This window comes from Bombus vosnesenskii, unplaced genomic scaffold (genome assembly GCF_011952255.1).
Source record: "Bombus vosnesenskii isolate JDL3184/JDL3185 unplaced genomic scaffold, Bvos_JDL3184-5_v1.1 scf7180000013314, whole genome shotgun sequence".
NCBI classification, from domain to species: Eukaryota; Metazoa; Arthropoda; class Insecta; order Hymenoptera; family Apidae; genus Bombus; species Bombus vosnesenskii.
Genome location: NW_022882960.1, coordinates 4,195,385 through 4,209,741, shown reverse-complemented (window position 1 = coordinate 4,209,741; position 14,357 = coordinate 4,195,385). Strand labels below are relative to the sequence as shown.

The 14,357-nt window shown below is 32.6% G+C and overlaps 5 protein-coding genes across 8 annotated transcripts; 3 read left to right on the top strand and 2 right to left on the bottom strand.

The window, feature by feature from the left end:
* Positions 1–351: 351 nt before the first annotated feature.
* Positions 352–1,462, bottom strand: LOC117235205 (28S ribosomal protein S23, mitochondrial). Its single transcript, XM_033497025.1, has 4 exons — positions 1,324–1,462; positions 826–987; positions 623–722; positions 352–529 (listed from the first exon to the last, which is right to left on the bottom strand). The coding sequence occupies exons 1-4, from the start codon at positions 1,365–1,367 to the stop codon at positions 416–418; spliced, it is 420 nt and encodes a 139-aa protein (XP_033352916.1). The 5' UTR covers positions 1,368–1,462; the 3' UTR covers positions 352–415.
* A 35-nt stretch (positions 1,463–1,497) lies between these two features.
* On the top strand, positions 1,498–2,823 carry LOC117235200 (deoxyhypusine hydroxylase). Of its 2 annotated transcripts, XM_033497018.1 has the most exons (4): positions 1,498–1,948; positions 2,026–2,346; positions 2,421–2,542; positions 2,611–2,823. In XM_033497018.1, exons 1-4 carry the CDS (start codon positions 1,669–1,671, stop codon positions 2,626–2,628), a joined length of 741 nt encoding a protein of 246 aa, XP_033352909.1. In that variant the 5' UTR covers positions 1,498–1,668; the 3' UTR covers positions 2,629–2,823. The 2 variants fall into 2 exon arrangements, with proteins under 2 accessions (XP_033352909.1, XP_033352908.1); XM_033497017.1 differs by having other exon boundaries at positions 2,421–2,823.
* Positions 2,824–2,892: 69 nt separating this feature from the next.
* On the top strand, positions 2,893–3,685 carry LOC117235206. The gene is made up of 2 exons (XM_033497026.1): positions 2,893–3,345; positions 3,437–3,685. The coding sequence occupies exons 1-2, from the start codon at positions 3,182–3,184 to the stop codon at positions 3,678–3,680; spliced, it is 408 nt and encodes a 135-aa protein (XP_033352917.1). The 5' UTR covers positions 2,893–3,181; the 3' UTR covers positions 3,681–3,685.
* A 953-nt stretch (positions 3,686–4,638) lies between these two features.
* Positions 4,639–14,274, bottom strand: LOC117235199 (facilitated trehalose transporter Tret1-like). 2 transcript variants are annotated; one of them, XM_033497015.1, is made up of 4 exons: positions 14,170–14,274; positions 7,960–8,095; positions 6,503–6,933; positions 4,639–6,171 (listed from the first exon to the last, which is right to left on the bottom strand). In XM_033497015.1, exons 2-4 carry the CDS (start codon positions 8,063–8,065, stop codon positions 5,269–5,271), a joined length of 1,440 nt encoding a protein of 479 aa, XP_033352906.1. In that variant the 5' UTR covers positions 8,066–8,095; positions 14,170–14,274; the 3' UTR covers positions 4,639–5,268. The 2 variants fall into 2 exon arrangements, with proteins under 2 accessions (XP_033352906.1, XP_033352905.1); XM_033497014.1 differs by lacking the exon at positions 14,170–14,274 and adding an exon at positions 9,259–9,469.
* LOC117235202 (cytoglobin-2-like) lies at positions 10,087–13,224 on the top strand. Of its 2 annotated transcripts, none has more exons than XM_033497020.1 (4): positions 10,087–10,451; positions 10,682–10,876; positions 11,905–12,130; positions 12,704–13,224. In XM_033497020.1, exons 2-4 carry the CDS (start codon positions 10,719–10,721, stop codon positions 12,833–12,835), a joined length of 516 nt encoding a protein of 171 aa, XP_033352911.1. In that variant the 5' UTR covers positions 10,087–10,451; positions 10,682–10,718; the 3' UTR covers positions 12,836–13,224. The 2 variants fall into 2 exon arrangements, with proteins under 2 accessions (XP_033352911.1, XP_033352912.1); XM_033497021.1 differs by having other exon boundaries at positions 10,262–10,417.
* Positions 14,275–14,357: the final 83 nt, after the last annotated feature.

Here is a 14,357-nt window from a genome sequence, read left to right as displayed (position 1 = left end):
CGTACTTTTACCACCTAATTTATCTTGTATTACTAATTATATCTTAATATTTATAATAAACAAGCAGATTAGCACTTTTATTAAATTATTCATTTTTTTATTTCAATTAAACGCCACATCAATCACTTGTATGGGTTACTAGTGACTCAAGGGCTAGGTTTATAAATTTTTTTATACAGTTTGATATGTTTAGGTAGCATAGTAGCGTGTAAACTATTGTGTAGCAATGATATATTACAAAATTATATATACATTTAAAGTGATAAGGAAAATCCTTATATTTATTAACAACATATACAATATTAACAAAAACGGGATAGTATGCACAGTGAAGATTAAATACATGTTGCATCTAATTTAATATTATATTTTTCTCTATTCAGTATATTATTATAAATACAATATATACAAATTCTTATGTTTGTCGTTCTTTATCATGTTCAATATTTTTGTGTGGTGTGTGTGACTCAAAAATTGTTTTATAACTCTTCAATGCTTTCTCATACACCTCTTCTTTTTTAACACCACCCTATAACAAGTAGAATAAATTTGTAATCTGATTGTCATATAATTAAATATGTTATATAGCATTATGTTTAATAGAATTTCTATTTTATGTTACCTGTAATAAACAATCATAAATAGTGAAAAAGATTTGAGTTTCGGTAATCTTATCTTTTTTCATATCTATAATAGGTAGTGATACATCTTTGTGAAATTTTCTACAAAATTACACATTTGAAATGTAAATGTATGTTAGAAGTACATGATGATGATAAATATATATTTTACAACTATTTACATATAATTTGAAATTTTACTTACGCTCTTATAAGATCTTCCTTATAAAATATTTTTTGCATATTTATTGTTGATGTTTTTCTACTAAAAGTTGGTTCATATTTTGGAGGAAAGGCTTTGTATATCTCATACCATATTGGTAAATTATCAGGACGTAATACATCTGCATGTAACAGTGACTTTACTCTAAAAATAATTTAGGAAAATAAAATTATCTTGAAATTCTAAAAAACTATTTTTTAGTATAGCTATAGTAATTGATTAAAATAAGTGTTTTCCTTAGGAAAATTGTTTATCTTGAGAACTTCAAGATAACTGAATTTTAACCTTTTATCGCATTTATCATTTTTAATAGAATGAAAATACTTTTATTTATTACCATTAATTTTGTACATAAATAGTAGCGTGTATAATATATGACGTCAAAAATAATCTATATGATAATAAACAATTTATCTAATGGCACAATTCATATAGAATATATTCCTTAAAATTTCATAAACATTTGCAAAATAATTTTACCTTGTAAATATTGTTCCGATTCTTTCTGTTCTACTCTGTGCCATATTTTAAATATAGCGTTATAATTCGTGAATTATAATTTTATGTGTATATTGTAGTATTTAATTGATGTACACTGTGTATACATATATCCTCTTATTTTTTCCGCGAAATTTTAACCATGTGACATTATTCAATTTGATACTTAACCTCAAATGTTTCTATATAACAGCAGTTTAGTACATATAATACTTTTTAGTTTAGAACTTATAAAAAGTGGCATCTATTGTAATTATAATGCAATAAATTTTATAAAACATTAGCAAATTTTATATTTTCAATTAATTTCATTAAGAACCTGAAAATATGTTGCAAGTAAATGAGAATCAAATATCTGCAATTGGTCGTGTCTTAAATGACCAAAATCGACCATTAAAAGAAAGATTTCGTGCTTTATTTACGTTAAAAAATATCGGTGGAGCTAAAGCTATTCAAGAAATTCATAATTGTTTTAATGATGAATCAGCTTTATTAAAGCACGAACTTGCATATTGTCTTGGTCAAATGCAAGATTCCCGTGCTATACCAATTCTTATAGGAATATTAAAAGACGTTACACAAGAACCAATGGTCCGTCATGAAGCAGGTACTATATATTTATTTTTTATTCTATGTCAAATTCTGTATATTACATATAATAAGTAACATATTTCTTTATAATAGGTGAAGCTTTAGGTGCAATTGGAGATCCTACTGTAATACCAATATTAGAAGAATACAGTAAAGATTGTGTATCAGAGGTTGCAGAAACATGTGAATTAGCATTATGCAGATTGCAATGGTTAAAATTAAATAGCTATTCAACAAATTTGCAAAAAAGTCCTTATATGTCCGTGGACCCAGCACCACCAGCAGATATTGCTGATGTTAAGAAGTTAAAAGAGATTCTTTTAAATGAAAATGTTTCTTTGTTTGAAAGATACAGAGCCATGTTCTCTTTGAGAAATATATGTACTCCAGACAGTATTGTTGCTCTTAGCGAAGGTAAATAAAATAATAATGATCCTTTTCTCCTTTTTCAACTATATTTTTATAATTTATTGTTTTTATAATTTTAGGTTTAAAAGCAGGTAGTGCTTTGTTCAAACATGAGATAGCTTTTGTTCTTGGACAACTTCAGAAAGAGATTGCTGTCCCACATCTAGAAGCTTCTTTAAAGGACACAGAAGAAAATGAAATGGTGCGTCACGAATGTGCAGAAGCATTGGGTTCTATTGCTACTCCATATTGTTTTGATATTTTAAATAAGTATTTAAACGACAGTAAGAGAGTTGTACGAGAAAGTTGTGTAATTGCACTAGACATGTGCGAGTATGAGAATAGTACAGAATTTCAATATGCAGATACGTTAGGGAAAGTTGCTGCCTAAAATTGCATTTTTACACATCTATACTTATAAATACAATGTTAATGTAATAAATTGTGACTAAAATAAAATTATTCAATGTAGAAATTGCTAAATGTTGTAATTTATTATAAGCAATTATTGTATTAATTTTTAATGATTGTAGTTTACCTTCATTATCAAATGGAACCAGCGAAGGACATACAAATTTTCGATTGAATCGTGTTCTCGTTTGTTCAAATGAATTTCTTCCAAAAATGAAATTTTAGCATTAAAGTATAATAAGGAAACACGCATAGGACAACCTCTTTTTACATTTTTCTTAACATTAAAGAATCTTTCTATGTAAAGAGAATACAATTTGTTGAAATATACCCAAGATTCGTAGCAGTGTTAAACGCGATATTCAGTTTGTACGAATATTACACGCGTCACAATATGCCCATACCTTCGTGCATTTAAAATTCCAAAGAAATGGGAAATTTCCTTAATTATAAGTTTGCTGGTTTAAAACTGATTAAAGATTGCGATACGCAACTATGTGTTCAAGTCGAATGCGAAGATTTCAAGAAAGTAAAAGAAATTTGGTTGGCCGTGGAAAAGGATACGTCGCATTATGGATTTGCAATTTGTACTATGTAGTTATAAACTGTTTCAGTGTAATCTTTATAAATACAAATACATACAAATTTATTGAATAGATAAAATATGAAATATACTAACTCACAGGCTTTTTAAAAATCACCCGCAATACGTAAAGTATTTCGAAGATGAATCAATTCCGGAATTCGTCCAAGAAGCTATAATTAAAAAAAAATTTATTACTATATGTGACATCATATGTGCCCTGTTTATAAATTATTACGATAAACCGTCTCGCAGAGATTATTTTCTTGGTTACATCGCAATGGTTCACAAGGACATGGGATTAACGTTTAAAGATCTCGCAGTTTGTTATATTCTGTGCATATAAAATAGGTGAAGAAATATTATATAATGTAAATTACGTTTCATTTACAGAATTTTATGTCAGATCTAATGGAAGCGTTAATTACCGAGTTACCGTACTTAATGACCGAGGAGTATATTGCGACGCAGACAAAATATTCTAACAATGTAATTGAGATAATGGTAGAACTTATGGACAATTATGTTGAAAGGATGTCACAAATACTACGTACGAGAAATGGAATAAGAAAAGTATATGTTTTAGAAAAAACTTCATTTCATTAATCTGTTGAGTGATGGAATGTTAAACTTGTATAAAATTAAGAATAAATTTTAAATAGTGTTATGTGTGCAAACCTGATCCAGAGTCACAGATTGTATATGGTTTTCCATTGAAATATTGGATATATGGAAAACGATATTGGGAATATCGGAAAGCGATGTGGGCATCGATGGAAGCAGATAGGTTGACAAATTCGACGGACGATACTAATGCAAGCAATTTTCAAAGAAAAGGTTTTCATCATAAGAAACAAATAAAACCGAAAACACCAAAAATAGCCATAAGTTCGGATAGTAACACGTTGTTGGATCAACCAAGACAAAGTAACGCAATATTCCAAGCTATGCAATTTTCCGCTGTACTATTTCTACTACTTAAGATTTAAGAGTACTGTTACAGATATTGTTACGTATGTAATATATGAATATTAATCATAATTATGAATATACATATAATCAGTAAAGTAAATAGTTTTTAATTTTAGTTTTAAGAGGATTAAAAATGTTTTTCCAATCTTTTTCTTTTTCTTTTGATTATACTATTGGAAGGAAGAAGAAGCAGTCGCATCAGCCAGTCGACAAGAATCTCGTTGTTACTATCGAAACGAAACAAAGAAAGACAAGAAACTGAAAAAAACGTTAAATCCAAATTTTCTCCAATGGAATTTATTCTGGAGGTAGACAAATAATCTTTGCTTGTATTGCTTTTATTATAGAAATGATAGTTTATTATTTTGCATGTATAACACATTAATGTTAAAAATAGACACAGTATTGGTAATATCTTCTTCCTTAAGGTGGAAAGCGACCGTGATGGCAATAATGATCCGATAAATTTAAATGGAGCAACTACGCAGAACCCAAAACAATTTTCTGCGGAATTGCAGGAAAGTAAATATATATTATATATACATACGTATATTCTTATATTTTATTTTCATATCTGATTTTCATATTTGATTTTCATATTTTCCCTTTTATTTCTTTATCAACTGATATAATCACGAGATAAAATTCTTACGTTATAGATACAAATGCAAAGATCGTGAACCAGACGGCAAGAGAACGTAAACGAATGCGTCACTATCTTACTCATTTCAGTGTTTGAAATTTAGCATTGGCATATAATAAAATGTTTTTTATTCTTTTTTCTTAATATTCTACTCATTTATTTCGTATTAACATTAACAGAGGTTTGAAGAATTTGCATATATAAACGTATATGAGACGCTCACACTTTCCCGTGATAATTGAACAGTTTGAAATAGGGTTCCAATGATGCAATGAAAATCACAGAAGAAGTTTAAATAAATAGAATGCATAGGTTTTTTTTATTTCGTTTCCTCTTCTCCGCCTTCCGTCTTATTCGAATGTTTAGCTGTGCTTTTATTTAAAATTTCCTGAATCTGACTGAAAGTCTTCCGTGATGTTTCCGGCATGACGACGGAAGCAGTGATAGCAACTATAAGTTCGATACTAGCAAAGGCGAGAAATATTACGTGATTTCCAACATGATCTGATATGAGTTGGTAACCTTTGCCTACGATTATGCCGAGTACTGATCCGTAAATATTAGTGACCATGGTTGCCCAACTTTTCATGTCTATTGAGAAAATCTCCGAGGTGATGATCGCTGGAATCGAGGTTAGACCAAATGCGACGCTAATAACATAAAGTATGAGCGCGATTAATGGTATCAAAGAGAGGCTACGAACGTCCATATCTAATTTCTCAAGCAAGAAATACACTCCAATGACGATAAGACATAGCGAACTACCGTACGACGATATTAGGAAAACGGGTTTCCTACCGAGTTTGTCGACTATACACGAAGATATTAAGGATGTAATCATAGATATCGCACTTATTATCAGAAGAATGAAATTATCATCGAAATTTGTATGGAAACTTTGAACCAAAGTGCTGGCATAGGATAAAACGCCCATATATCCGGAAAATTGTTGACCAGCAAGTAATAATAACACGAGCAAAAGCGCTTTTCTGTGTGCCTTCACCGTGAATAATTCCTTGTAGCCACCCTGTCTTTCCACTTCTACCGATTTCTTCATCTCCTCTATCTCGTCATTATTGTCATTCTTACGCCTTAGCCATGTCATGGCTAGCGCGGCACATTTTTCCTTATTTTTCATTAAGTAATAATAAGGCGATTCCGGTAACCATATAGCAGTTAATAGAAATACAGCTGTTGGTATTATATTCATCAATGCGAACGTCTGAAACAAGTGTAAAATACGATATATATATATATATATTGTCTGGTTTGTGATTACTCTTAAGTTGAAATACGTAATATCTATCGATTTTTATCGTTTAGAATTTGATCACTGATTCTTTTCAACATTTTTATCAATGTTCATGAATATAAATTTACAAACATTATATTTCTCTCTTTCGTTATTTTCTGTACTCGTAGATTTTATCTACTTAAGTCATATAGATAGACATATAGATAAAGTCATATTTTCGCGTGATTATTATTTTAACAATTTGTTTTGATTCCATAATGATTTCATAACCTTTTAGTCGAAAATCTGAAATAATTACCTCTTTATCCACTCGCGGACCAACTCCGTATACGAAAATATATCCCAAATGAAGCATCACAGGCATCATCGAGCTGCACACTCCTCTAATTTTTGTCTCTACCAGTTCTCCGATATACAGTGGGACTGCGGCGTATAAGATACCGATCGATATACCAGCGCAGAATCTTGCCATGAAAAGATACACCCAGGATTTTTCAAAATACGTGAGTATCCAACAGGCGATAAATGGGACGCTCGTTGCATAGATGAGCCATTTCCTGCCGATGCGATTTAGCAGTAATGCAGATAGAATAGGTCCGAAGACGGCACCAATATTCACCGCAGCAACTACCCAGCCTGCATTGTCGACATTTTTTAAGTCTTCATATTGTTCTATAGCAATTGCTGACCAAGTGAAACATATTCCAGAAGCCAGTAGTGTTAAGTTAACTTAAAGAAAAGAAAAACAAAAGATATATATTATATTTCTCGATTACAGTCAGATTACACTAATTGAGAGGCTCAGTGGAAAAATGGTATAAGTGCATTGCTTTCTTTTTCCAAAAGGAAGATAACAAGCAGAAAATAATACATAACAACCGTATTTATTCAAAGGATTTTATGCCTCTTTTTTTATTATGTGCTTCCAAGCCCTTATGACAACTAGCGTGTTTTAATACACAATTTTGCCAAATTGAACATTTTATCACTCGTACCATTTTTCCTGTAAACCTCTCGATTATGCAAAAAATTATGTCCATTTGCATTTCTAGGTGATCTTCAAAGTATACTATAATTTTACGCTAATTTTCATCAAGACCTTCATGGACTGTACGGATATATTTAAACGAATTAGAAATAAAGGAGGTCGAAGTTTTGAAGAATTTAACGAGATCGTTATTCTATCAATAGTTAATTCTTAACTATTATCTCATTCATTTGTGCTATTGAGAAATTTTGCGACATATTGTAGTGTATAATGATAATGATAATGACTATTATTAAGAAGCAAAGTTCGACAGGTTTTTCATGACATGATGTGATAAATAGTGTTTCTTTTGGCGTGATTAGAATCATCAGACACTACTTTTTCATGGAAATTGCTTCATATGCAAAATATATTCATAATGTGCACATATACAACAGAAAATTGGCACAACTTTAAGATCCAAGATTCGAAAATCTTCCGCAAGCTGCATAGTTTTATCGTCTCTGATTGCTGAATAATATGAAATTAATGACAATATTACGATTGTATAGCTAAATGTATACCTATATTCACTATTATTATGTTAATAGACTATCATACAAGTACAAAAATTCTGTCGATATTTTTATTGATCCTTTATTGAATTCTATCGATGAACGATGATAATTGGTAACACTAAAGTGGAGAGAGATTTGCCGAATCATTTATTGCTTAAAATCGACAAAATTTTTCCACTCGTCTTATATGTTGTAATAGACGATATTTACCTACAATGCTTGATATTAATTGTAAATAAATTCTACTCTTGGCGGGTTTGACTTTCTTCTCGGCACCATCGTCTACTTTTTCTAAATCGACTTCTATATCCGTCATGCTCGTCGTTTCTGACTTTGTTTCCTTTTTCTGCAAAACAACACTTTTCATTATTTTATGCAACTTGAAATTCGATTCAATCGCTAGCAATATAAAACAGTACAAATCGACCGAATTGACGATTTTTCCTTGCATGAAAGGCAACATATTTCGAAATGATTATGTGGCACGTCTAGCTTGTATCTTTTTCTTACTATACGTGAATCTCATGCGAAACAATTAAAATGATGTCGCAATTTTGCCACCTGACAGGTGCACATCAATCCGTATTTGTCACGAGGAAGATGTTTATCAATCACAGCACGTTCCATCATAATAGGAGAAACAACGTAGCCAAGATTTATCATGTCGTTTTGAGAATCCTTAATTTCTTGTTTGTACTAGACATGCGTCAAAGGTTTAAACGAAACGATGATTTTTTAGCCTCTTGATTTTCCGACATTTGTCGAAATGTATAACTCTCTGCATCCTATATGGAAATCCTATGAGAGCTTTAAACGATTAGGTTTGTCTAATATAGTTCGTAGAGTGACGTCAATGGGAAAAATTATGATCAGGATTATACAGGATCATCCACCTAAATTGGAAACCGCACACGTGAGAACAGATGAGAACGGCAACGGTGTAACATGTACATGTGATGATAGGCAGGAACACAAAGTGGTTTAGTTGTCGCCACATAACTTTAAATTTGACGTCACAAGTGGTGTAGAAGACGATCGCCTTTCTCTATACTCTGTATCATAAAGAGAAGCGAGCATTCATCTCCCTGCGTGCTGGCGAAGCTTTCGTGTAAGCAAACGTCCCCACACCGTAACTTTTGATCTTTCTACTTCTTTCAGTATTTTTCATTGTTAACATATTAAATATTTTCTCCTATGCGTTGCAACTTAAAGGTAACACTGACATTCGACAAGTTAGCCGTTGTTATCTGACTTTGGACCGCTCTGCTACGAATAGAAGCAAGGAAAGTAAGTAAGTCCTTTCAACAAAGGAAAGCGTACGACAAAACACCCCAGAGAATTCATATTTAGAGAAACTAGTTTTAAAACGGTTAAAGATTTTAGTTTAGAAATTAATTTGAATACAACTATGTTTATAACTCTATATTTCTAGCGACAGCTCATAGATGGCAGATGTATCGACACATGATTTGGTGGTGAGAGTACATGTTACATTGTTGCCATTCTTACCTGTTCTTGCGGGCGCAGGTTCCAAGTTAAATGAATCATGCCGCAGGAACCTGGGTCACTAACTTTCCGACTCATCTTCATGTTTTTCTTTTTGTTTTATATTATGTTATATTATGTTATGTTGTGCTATGTTATATATATCATTGGCTCGTTCTTAGACTGGCAATAAATCGCGTCTGTATCACAGAATAATATTCCTAATGAATTTTAAAGTACTTGTTATATATATAAAGTTATCTTGGTGTAGGTATTTCAAGTCGTTTGGAACGTTTCTGTGATAATTTCTTATGCTTGTAATTATCATGTTTATCATTTTTCCGATCTCTTGTAACAAGCTTTCTGGTTTAAGCGTGTATGTGTATTCTGTTCCTCGACTTTTAATTTCTTAATTCTTTTTATTTATTTCTTCTGCCGTACCCTTAAGATATTCGTAATAAGTAGTGAATTTTCGTGCTAATTCACGTTTTTATTCGCAACCGAAAAAGCAGAACCTATATAGAGTTATAAAGAGTATTTTACTTAGGTCAGATAACTTTTCCTAGATAATAAAAATGAAAAACGAATATCGATGAAAGGGATGCATTAAAAGCAGGGTAGAGATATCAAAGGCAAAAAGGATATATAAAGCAAAAAGGAAGCGTGTACAAAGAACATTTATCTAGCGGAACAACTGGCGCATGTATCGTCGATGCATTGCGGCAACGTGTAGCGCAAGGTTAATCGATTAAAAGTAACGAGTTTACCATATCGAGATAACTCGATATGAATTAATTAACCGGATGCCGGTGGCACGATCGTAAATCAATTTAGGGGCTAACGAAGTAGGAGCATTCGTCGCGGTTGTCGTCACCAAGCCACTTGCAGCAAGGATCGAACGATCGAACGTTATTGGTGTTCGGTGAACGAGCGAGGAGTTCAGTGACCATAAGCGTTAACTAGTCGAATCGGTTAACCGACTTAACCAGTTGGTTGCAGATCGTGTAAAGAGGTTTAATTCTTTAATCATTTAACCGCGTGGTATTAGTAGTACATAGCGACGATCAAGCGGAGGGGGTGGATTTAAAATAGCATTAGATACATAGGCAGTGCCGTCAGTCGGACTCGAAGAACGAGTAGTCGTCGTCCAACCGTGTCAGCGATTGAGCGAATTGAAACGACAGTACGTGGCACGTGACATATCATACAGAATTACGGTAATTGTGCACCGCTTGCACGCTGATAACCGGCGATTATGACGTGATCTAGACATCGAATCGATTTATTCAACGTGCATTCAGACCCTCTGTCACGTTCTTATTTTCATTTTTCATTCATCGCTCCTTAAACGAAATGTCATATCGTGGAACCGCGTACCATCTCACCACTTATACCAGTGGTTCCTTTCGATTCGGGAAACGAAAATCATTATCCTCTTTCTGCGAAGGGTTTCCTTCTTTTTCGACGATATCCGGCCACCGAACATGGGAACGTTCCTTCGTTTTTTTGGAATCTCGTCATCGGACGATAACAGAATCGACGAAGCTACAGGGTTGACGGAGAAACAGAAGAAATTAGTGCAGAACACGTGGGCCGTTATCAGAAAGGACGAGGTGGCTTCCGGGATTGCCGTGATGACCACGTAAGTGATATATATCTTTTAGTCAACTATTGCGAAAAAGCGAAGAAGATACATTTCGGAAAATTACTGAATCGATAAAAAGATAGCTGAATAAATAGCGTGTTGACTGTAGTTTATGGTTATCTGTAAGCCTGTTGCGTTCATATTTTTCTTCTTTTTGCTTTTTTTTTTTTTTTTTAATTATCGATAATCTTCGTAAAGAGATAAACTATCAAAAATCTTCGCATTACGTCATTTCTTCCTTTTTCTCGTCTTAATTTCGATATAAAATATTTGTATAACTCTATTTTTTGTTCGAGTTAAGCGATTTTAACTTTCAGCTTGTTTGATCTGGCTTATCTTAAGGAATCCCAATGCTACGCATTTATTTTAGTTTTATTTCATCTCTTTAATTCCTGTTTTTCTTATAAAACTTTTTGCAATTTGTAACACTTGTTTTAATAAATGCAAACAAAAACCGGCGTTAATAACACGCTATTAGGATAATATGTTAATCCTCTGACATAAATAGCGATAAATTGTTTCTTCAAGCAGCAGATAAGTTCGACAGACATTTCTTTAAAATTACGAATGCAATAGGCGAGAAACGTAATAATTCACATCTGCCGCGTCTTATATAATATTCAATATGTTAGCGATCAATTTCATATCAAGAATGTCGTTGCACTTGTTTTTACCAATCTCCGGAACATAAAAAAGATATTAATAACTTTAGTTATACAGATTAATGTTAAATTAACGCAACAATTAAATTAATATCATTCGGTTGCTTACAAAATATCGATTTATCGCTTATTTTCGGGTTTATATTTTCGATTCTATTAGATTATTCTCCTTCTCAATTATTCCATATCGTAATGCTTCTTTTTAGCCATCAAGCGACATAAAGGTCGGGAAACCGATAAAAATGGATATGATAAATCTATCATATGTTTCGTATGTGATTTGCATATAGTGCTTATAAAATTTAACGTCGATTTGAACATCTTGACGATGACGAAACTCGACTTTTCGCTAATTCTTTTCAGATTCTTTAAAACATATCCAGAATATCAACGATACTTTAGCGCTTTCGCGGACGTTCCGTTCGACGAATTGCCGGCTAATAAACGGTTTCAAGCTCATTGTGTCAGCGTAATTACGGCCTTAAATAGTGTTATCGATTCCTTGCACGACCCAGGATTAATGGAGGCGAGCCTAATCAGCTTGGGCGAGAGGCATAAAAAACGTGGCCAAACGAAAGAAGAATTTGAGGTACGAGTACGAAAATAACAGTAAAAAATCCAACGCAGTTCTGCTCGTGTCGTTTAGGGGCGAAAAGAACTACTTATTGATTTTTATTACGATCGAAAATTTTCATTAAGATAGACGGAACATCCTTTCTTAACACGTTCACTGCCACGGTAATCGTCGGTGAATCACGTTAATAAATTTTTTACAATGATTAAAATAAGATAAATTTCACGGAAATTAAAAAATTTTCAATAACGTGCACTACTTAGATAAGATTGTAAGGGAACAGACGCGTAGATACAATATCGTATTTTACGAAAACTGAATGTTACAAAGTAGTATATTTTAAACTATTGCGGTTCACATAGCGAGATACTGTATAAAATTCGCCTGGCGGTCAACGTGCTAATGATGAACGTTTCTCCCGATAGAAAACTCCGCTATACAATTCTCAGAACTATAATTGTACGTGGCAAACGATAAACTGTTATTTATCGCTTATTAAAATTTTATAAATCTGATTTATAAAAATTTGTTGAAAAAAATCAACGAATGATAAAGACGATTTATCGTATGTTCGATTTCGATTTTTAGAATTTGAAAGGAGTAGTGTTGAAAGTGCTTTCTCAAGCGCTAGGGAAACAATACACACCGGAAGTGGCCGAGGCATGGAGCAAAACCTTGGACTGGGTATTTTCGAAGATATATCAGATTTACGCTTCTTGAAGGACGAAACGATTGAACGTGCTCGAAAAACACGAATCTCGTATATAATTGACCCTAAATAACGAATCTCCGTAATAGTTGTTAAGAATTAAATGTTGTAAATAAAATGCACTGTTTTACATGTTTGCACAGTTACAATCACTAGAGATACGTTGGATGAAAATGGAAAAAAATGTTTGACAAATTATCCGCTAATATCGAACAGGAATATATACGTTTATATCTTCAACACTTAATAGATTTTTGCGCACACTAATGTTAACGTATCGTATAATGCATGTATATATGGACATGGTTTTATATTATTTTATTATTTTCGACCTCATGTAATGCATGTTGAACTATTCAATGTTTGAATTAAACTTGCACGTCAATTTATTAGACCAAAATGTATAAATCTTTTATTTTACTTTTTCTTCTTTCACATTTCTTTTGTCTTCGTTTTATTTTATCCGTTCACCCGATAGATATAATGCAATTGTACTTTTTTAAATTTAGGTATTATTTATGTTTTAAATTATAAAATTCTATTTGACACTAGGAGAATCATAATTTTTAGACTTTTGATTTCTCGAAGATTATAATTTTTTAAACACGCAACGATTCCAGAGGAAATATACAAGACATTTCTTTTTTTCTGTATCTCACGTTATGTACGATGACTGTACCTTCCGTGTTATCAAGTAATTTTCGGGGATTTGCAAGTATGTTTAGTACAATCTGTTATACCATTGAAGATCATGGAATTATCATCTTTCTCATTATCACGTCCAGAACATAGCCGTATTTCAATTTACGTCTCTTCTTCGGAGACAAGATTTATCGTTCGGTACCATCGGAGTAAGTCGTGTTTCTTCAATAAATATTTCAGAAAGAGCAATTCGATTAACTGGTGATTGAGCGTGGCCGATCATAGCGGAAGACAATTAAACTAAGTACGAATTGTGTCATAATACTTGTACGATGCCGATCTAACCAGGCGGGACGCGTATTTTTCGCGTGCAATCAAAAGCACTGAATTCCAGGATAAGTAGAGGGGTCAAGTGTCATCTAGAGTTCTATAGAAGACTATTCACATTTACATTACAAGCGAAGCGCACCGTTTGTAGAAGAGGAAGAAGAAGGTGGAACGCTGCACAAGTTTCACATCTGTCCGGCAGTGCAATTCAATATTAAACATTACAGAACGTAATGAAACGAAAATACTACTGGAAGTATACGAAACGCTATTGGAAGTATACGAAACGCTATTGGAAGTATACGAAACGTTATTGGAAGTATACGAAGAGACGCACGATCACTCCAAAATGTTAATGTAAGGAATAATTACTCACCTGCTACAAAATATCGTAAATAAAACAATATATAACTTGTTAAGGGTTGCAGAGACTGGTCACAATTAAAACATTGGTGTAATTCTGGGTCACGTTAAACTTCTGATACTAGCTGCTACGGTCTATCCACTTTATAAACTTTCTCGATTACTCAAAATCAGATAAGAATATTTTTTCACACAAGAAGC